This window comes from Pygocentrus nattereri, chromosome 2 (genome assembly GCF_015220715.1).
Source record: "Pygocentrus nattereri isolate fPygNat1 chromosome 2, fPygNat1.pri, whole genome shotgun sequence".
NCBI lineage: Eukaryota > Metazoa > Chordata > Actinopteri > Characiformes > Serrasalmidae > Pygocentrus > Pygocentrus nattereri.
In genome coordinates, this window is record NC_051212.1 from 55,388,340 (window position 1) to 55,396,019 (window position 7,680).

Here is a 7,680-nt window from a genome sequence, read left to right on the forward strand (position 1 = left end):
GGTGAAAAGTTGGTATTTGTTCCTTTTCATAACCGAATGTTTTAAAACAGAACAGTAGAGTAAATTTCAGTGGATTATGGTTCAGTTATGTTCCTAGACTAAAGGTGCTGAGATGGACCCTTGAGGGGACCACCTCAGTGACCAGAGGGGAACCGACCCAGAGCCAGTCTAGAACCTGTATTTCTGAGAGTGCATAAGGACAGTACAGGCCCAGGAGTTAAAGCACGAGTCAGTGAGGCTTCAGAAAACAAATCAGCTGTTAACTAAATCTGATCACAGGAGAATGAGCAGGGTAGCAAACACAGTTATTTTAAATAGGAAACATCTGTCAACATCAGTATGAAGCGGCGCAACTCACCCCTGAACGCTCTCTTGGCGCTTTATGGATGCAGATGTTTCTGCTTGTTTTCTGCACCCATGCCCACCCGATTCTTCTGCAGCGCTTCTTCTTTTTCGCTCTTGTAAGAAAACGGATTATTCCAGATTTTCCACTATTTTCCATCGTCAACATTCCATATAAACCCAGAAGACTAAGTGTAGGTTCTCTGGTGGTTCTGGACGGTAGGGTTAGGGTTATGTTTATGTTATGTTGTGTTTAAAACTATCACAGATTTCATCTGAGATTTTCTAGCTCAAACAGCTGTACGCTGTCACTTTGAATAAGAGCTGAAATTCCACAGTGACGCCTGTCCTCTTATGGAAAAAACAAACTGCTGTTACTTTTGAACTACTTTGTTTACACATTGGAGCAGCAGAGAGGCGGGACGGGGACAGTTAATAGACCCCTGGGCCAGGAATAAGACCCTCCCTCTGTGTCAAAAGAGCCTGCAAACAGTGAAGCTCCACCAAACTGAACCTCGTCTTGGACCCGAAACCCTCGCCCTGCTGGTAAGATGCCTTTAAGTGTTTTGTCATGGATTCACATGTTATGTTCATATTTATGACTTTTATGCAAGGAATTGTAATGAACGTATATTAAGGAAAAACTTCTTCATGTCATGCAAATGTTTGGGCACTTTATAAAGAGTAGATGCTGCTTTTCTTTCATTGTAGTTCAACTCTAGAATCACATGCAAGGTGTGGCACTTACCTGAACCAAACGCAATTAGCTATGCGTTATTACATCATAGAAACAGTTCATGAGGAAATGAATGCAAATTTATCCAAAAAAGCAAGTATATACGTTACGTACAGTGCTGTTCAAAGGTTTGGATAATCCTGGTCAAATTACCATTTGTTGTTTTTCGCTCTAAATAGAACGTGTCCTCAAATTTTAACACACAATTACTGTATATGATTTTCCAATGTAGTAATTCCTTGGAAAACAAATGAAGTTGTGCACTAAAACTGGCAGATAAATGCCACATTTAAGAGTGTCCCCTGTAACTGATGTGTTCACTTATTACTCACTCTTAAAAAAAAAAATCAATAAAAACAAGTAATTTGACGGAGGGTGCCAAAACTTTCACACAAGCATGTACAGTATGAGTACAGAAAGATATCCAATCAGGATGGTTCTCTCGGTGGTATCTAGGTAGATACAGCCAAGCTGCTCTCCCATTGGTCAGGACCTCAGGAGCTGGACTGAAGGCCTTAAAGGTCAGATTAAATACCAACATCATTAGGAATTGAGTTCACAAGGGGACCGATTTTGAGAGAAAACATCACTTGCGTCCTTCTGAAGGTTCTAGATAACCCACTGTGAATAAGAGTCGTAGTCTAAGCAGGTTCTGGATAGTCGTTAGGAATGTCAAACAGCGGCAGCAGCAGCTCTAGATAACTCCTAATAACCACCTGGAAGAGCTGGTCGACCCCAAAACTGCCCCCATCAGATAAACAGCACTGAAAGCTTTGATCTCTGAGAGAGAGGAGAACATCAAGCTGCTTCAGATCTGAAAACATCCACAGGGGTTTCTGTCCATCCTTCCACTGTGAGAAGACCACTCAGCGCTGTGGGTCTGAAAGGATGTGCAGCTGATCAAGAAGAACCTCACTGAGAAAAGGAGACGGACACATCAGACAAAGAAGCTGGACGATGGACTGACCACCCCAGAGAAAGTCAAGATTAATTTAAAGATAATTTATTCCCCAGTAAAAACAGCATCACATTAGAATAAATACAAAGAGAAGACTTGATTCAATTTAATAAAGGACTGATTAGATAAACTAGATATTAGTAACTGTTAATACTGGACTTCCTCCAGGAGAGCTTAGGAAGCCGTTAAACTAAGATTATTTGTTTATTTGTATTTAAAACATGCAGTGCTGTATAAATACTCTATAATTAAAGTTTGCCACTCCCACAGTGAACAGAGGATGGCGCTGTTCAGTCAGACCTTCACTGCTCTGCTGCTGCTGCAGTTGGAGCTGCATCTGTTTGGTGGATCTGAGGCGGCAGCTCCTCAAACTCTCAGCTGTCCTGCCCCTGCTGGGGTTCCAGGAACTCCCGGACACAACGGCCTTCCTGGACGAGACGGGAGAGACGGGAGAGATGGAGCCGCCGGACCCAAAGGAGAGAAGGGAGAGCTGGGTATGTGGGTGCAGTGCAGAGTTACAGAGAGAATCAGAGAGGCTTCAGAAAACAGAGGGCAGCAGGAAAGTGACCACTGTGCTCTGATTTCAGGACTGAGTGTGCAGGGACCTCCAGGAAAGGCAGGACCAGCAGGTCGAGCAGGTCTGGTAGGTCCAGTAGGTCCACGTGGACCCCAAGGACCAAAGGGAGATCCAGGTTCACCAGGTAAAAAGACACACTGTATGAATGTTCACCCACACATGGACATTGACTTGCAGCCCAGAGATTCAAGACTCAACTTGGACTTGCATCTCAGAAAATCGAGACTCTGACTCACACCTTGGAGACTCAAGACTTGTCTCAGACTCATACCTCAGACACTTGAGACTTAACCTGGACTCACACCTCAGAGACTTGAGACTTGACTCAGAACTGGGACCCAGGTCCTCTGAAATAATCCTCACAGCCCTGAGATTCGAGACTTGACTCAGACTTGAACCTCAGAGTCTCCAGACTTGACTTGAATTTGCACCTCATAGACTCAACACTTGACTCGCACTCACATCTCAGAACCTTGAGACTCGACACCTCAGAGATTTGAGACTAGACTCTGGCTCAAACCTCAGAGAATCGAGACTCAATTCAACTGACTCTATTACAATCCAGAGACTCAAGATGTGACCTGGATTCACACCTCAGAAACTGGACTTGGACTTGCAAACCAAAGACATGAGACTCAAACCATCAGCGACTCAACTCAGACTGGCACCTCAGGGACTCGTGACTTGGACTTGCAACCTAGAAACTCAAGACTCAACTCGCAGTTGCACTTCAAAGACTTGAGACTTGGCTCAGATTCAAACCTCAGAATCTCGGGACTCAACTTTGACTCAGAATCCAGACACTTAAGATTCGACTTTGACTCCCACCTCAGAGACTGAAGACTTGACTCAGACTTGCACCTTAGAGACTCGAATCGGACTCGCAACCCCAAGACTCGAGACTCAACTCAGACTTGAACCTCAGAGACTCCACACTCAACTCTGACTCAGAACCCAGAGACTTAAGATTTGACTTGGACTCCCACCTCAAAGACTCGAGATTTAACTCAGACTCAGACCACAGACACACAACACAGATTTGCATGAATCAACAAATGAACGTCTTTGCTGCCTCTATGTTGTCACTCCTGTAGATTGCTGACTCTTGGAGTTGCGGGCAGAAGCACAGTCATCAAACTTTGTCGATGAAATTGGGAAATGTGGCTGTTTAAACAACTAGCCATGTGATTCTCTGCGCTGTAAAGAATGTTCTTAATCTTACTCATTTTGATTCAAATTTACAGGCTCCACAAATAATGACTTGGTCAAATCTCTTCAGTCAGAGCTCCAGTCTCTCAAAGTCAGGCTCTCTACAATGGAGAAAGGTAGGAGGCCATGTAAACGCAGAATGATGAAATGCTTGTCATGTAGTCTGTTCATTTGAAATAATCCTTTAAACTGACTTCATTTCAGCCATAAGCTTCCCCACCTTCAAAAGAGTTGGGCAGAAATACTACGCATCAAACGGGATGAAGGGAAACTTTGCTGAAGGTCTGAAGTTCTGCACTGATGCTGGTGGCACTCTGGTTTTACCAAGAAGTGAAGCTGAAAACAAAGCTTTATCTGCAATGCATGCAACTTTGGGTTCAACCTACATAATACTCGGTACAACAGACAGAGAGACAGAGGGTCAGTTTGTAGATTTGAACAAAAAACCTCTGACCTTCACCAGCTGGAAGGAAAATGAGCCCAACGATTATGAAGGGAAAGAGGACTGTGCTGGCATTCACATTAATGCCAAGTGGAATGACCTACCCTGTGGTTCAGCTTACACCATTGTGTGTGAGATATGAATGTATAATAAACATAAACTGTGTTCACGTTACAAGCCTCGTTGCTCAAATCCGATTTTTTGCTCAGATCCGATCTCTCTGACTCGATGGTTCACACCTGTTTAGGTCAGTGACTCTAATCCGTCATTAATGTGATGAACTGAACTGACCCTCATGAGCTCCTCCTACTCAGTGACGTCACGTGACTGAATCACTGCATCATCAGCACAAACTAACGAGCAGAACGAGCTTCGCTGAGAAGATCATTAACTCTGATCAGCTCTCAGCTTCATTATTAGAGCCAGACGGAGGAGAAAAAGGTGAGATGAGCTGCTTTTCCACCATTTACAGGCTTTAACGGCTGTTCGGCGCTGTTGCCATGGTAACGCTGAAGCTGGCACAGCACAGTGGGTAAAATCACATGAATTCCAATCCGAGCATCACATTATGGTCACATAGCCACGAATCGGATACATATCCGATCTAGGACCACATATGTAAGTGGGCTCAGGTCGGATTTTTTTTAAAAAAAAAATAATGGGACTCCTAACCCTGCGTTCACACCGACAGCGACTTTTCTCCTTTTGTCCCCCAAACCACTGATCGCTCATCGCCTGAGGGCAATTCGGAACTCAACTGACGTTGTTTGCTGTGGTTTCACTGACGTCAAGAGCACATCAGATGCGTTCCCGCTAAAAATGTAAACCCTGGTGAGAAATCGCTCACGTGCTCATTATTTATTTAATCCCTGCATCTGTGCAGGCAGTTTGTGAGGAAAACAGTATTTGGTCTTTGTGATTACTGTCTGTTTGCAGCAAAAGCACCGTCGCCGTTATTCCATCTCTATTAGGAACAATTATCTATTAAGCTATCCATTAATCTATTAAGGTTCCACAGTAGTGGAGATAAAGTGTGTACTAAGCTGCTGAATGCTCAGTGCCTAATGGTAATTACCACATCGCTTTACTCCTTAATTCACAACGCCAGTGTTCGCACTGCCTTCTGTCACCAGAAATCACAAGGTTTCCTTGAGTTTGAATGACATGCCGGTGTGAACGCAGAGTAACAACCACCTGGAAGAGCTGGTAGCCCCAAAAACTGCCCCCATCAGAAAACATCCACTGGTGTTTCTGTCCATCCTTCCACTGTGAGTAGACCAATCAACGCTGTGGGTCTGAAAGGACGTGTAGCTGATCAAGAAGAACCTCACTGAGAAAAGGAGACGGACACATCAAACAAAGAAGCTGGACGATGGACTGACCGCCCCAGAGTCCAGACCTCACCGCCACTGAATGGGTTTGATTAGTTCAGAAAATCATCAACCAGCTTCTCAGACTGAGCTTTGGAGGTGTGTCTGCAGGTTCTTTGAGGAGCTGGTAGTGAGGCTCCTGAGAAGATTGGAAGCTGGAATGAAGGGAGAGGGACTCACTGACTGAGCAGCTGAGATTTGAGTTGTATGTTGAGGATTCGGTGGAGTTTTATGTTAAAGGAGCAATTTGTAAGATTTTTAGTTCAAAATATTTGGAAATGAACTAAGATTATAAAAAGAACGTGAAGAAGTAGCAGTTTTTACATTACATCAATTAAATATAATTATAATCGATTACTGGCTGCTAGTCGCAATACTTTCACAGTAACTATGCACGGTAATTAATGAACCATATTAACAGCAAATAACAATAAAATAACAACTGTGATGTCGCTGTATTCTGCATGTTTAACCGTTTTGAAAATAAAAGTGCATTTTTAAAAAGTAAATTGTATTTCACGTATTTGTCAGATCAGTTTTCAAGGCACGTTTGATTCTTTCAAATCTTGCAGTTTCGTGTAAATGAATTTGTATGAACCTGCAGTATTTAATCACTGCAATGTGCAACATTTATAAGGCACATCTGTTTTTCTTCAGCCTCATTTCTATCAAAAGCATAAATATTATGTTTTGTTGGATCTTTCCAGAGATAATGCCATATCAAGACCGGACACTGTAAAATTAACATGTGGTTCACATTTTAAACATAACAGTGTAGTTACTGTAAATTTACAGTGAATAATGATTGTCTTATTTATCATTTCGCATTTAAAGCAGTACTATGTGAGGATTGGTATTTTTTGCTCTTGGGCTCCCCCTACAGTCGCAGGGTGTATTTCACTTTTACATCACTGTCATGAACCCAAATCATGCAGTGAGCGCCCCCTCATGGACACATGCATTTGTTGCGAGCTGAAGGACGCAGAATCCGGCTCCCTGACCTGTAGAGTCCACATGCCTGGCCATGCAAAGGGGAACTCCAGCAAAGACAACATGAGAAGAGCAGGAGCCCTGTTGACTCACAGGGTGGAGTAACATCACAGATCTTCTCAAGTGGCTGCTGCTTCTCTCTTACCTTCCTCCTCATTAGTCTGAGAGGTTTCGAGTGGTGCACCTGCCCACAAACTTCCTTCCTTTTCCTTTCAGATATTATTGAAACAGTTGCACCAATAGGAATGATTAAGATCTTTTCTAGGGCTCTGGAGCTGAGAACTGAGAACCGCGAGATCTTTTAGAATGACACCAGGAAAATGATCGAAACGTTCCCGATCCAAACGTGAGTCGCTTCACCTGAATGTTCCGGTTTGTTTCCCGGACCTGATTCTGACCTTCCTGACAATAAACGACTTTATGAACTGATCAAGCTGTAAAAAAGCACGGCTGGATCAGATCATCATCATCATCATCATCATCACCATCATCACCATCATCCAAAGCTGTTATCCTGACATGCCGAACAAATTTCAGTAACACTGTTCTGGTGGGTAAAGTCAAAATGGGCAAATGTAACCTTTACAGCGAATGACGCTGATCATAACGCGTTCATAAACATTTATGTAGGGTTATGTCAGTTGTCTTGACAAGCTTATGTCAGTGTCATGTAGCCCTGCAAACAGCACCCTGCAATAAGGTGTTTATGAGACAAACGGTGCAGCTCACGGCATGAAATTATTTCCAAATAAATAAATAAATGAGTAGCAGATGAAAGCAACACTTCAACTGAGTTTAGAACATGGAAAAAAATACAGTAGGTTTTCTGAAACAGCCGCCGTTCTGTACAGGTATATCCCCCTTTTGGAAAAATGCAGTGCTGTGCACAAGTTTAGAATCAGGACAAATGACCTCTGCATTGACCCCTGTAGTCATGAAATCCTTTGAGAGGCTGGTGCTCCCCCATCTGAAGAACATCACAGATCCTCTGCTAGACCCCCTGCAGTTTGCATACCGGGCAAACAGGTCAGTGGACGACGCAGTGAACATGGGACT

General features: G+C 43.4%; 1 protein-coding gene across 1 annotated transcript; it reads left to right on the forward strand.

Moving 5' to 3' along the window:
- The first annotated feature begins 795 nt into the window (after window positions 1–795).
- LOC108413827 (pulmonary surfactant-associated protein D-like) lies at window positions 796–4,438 on the forward strand. Its single transcript, XM_017686505.2, has 5 exons — window positions 796–888; window positions 2,307–2,530; window positions 2,624–2,737; window positions 3,858–3,938; window positions 4,027–4,438. The coding sequence occupies exons 2-5, from the start codon at window positions 2,317–2,319 to the stop codon at window positions 4,404–4,406; spliced, it is 789 nt and encodes a 262-aa protein (XP_017541994.1). The 5' UTR covers window positions 796–888; window positions 2,307–2,316; the 3' UTR covers window positions 4,407–4,438.
- The last annotated feature ends 3,242 nt before the right edge of the window (window positions 4,439–7,680 follow it).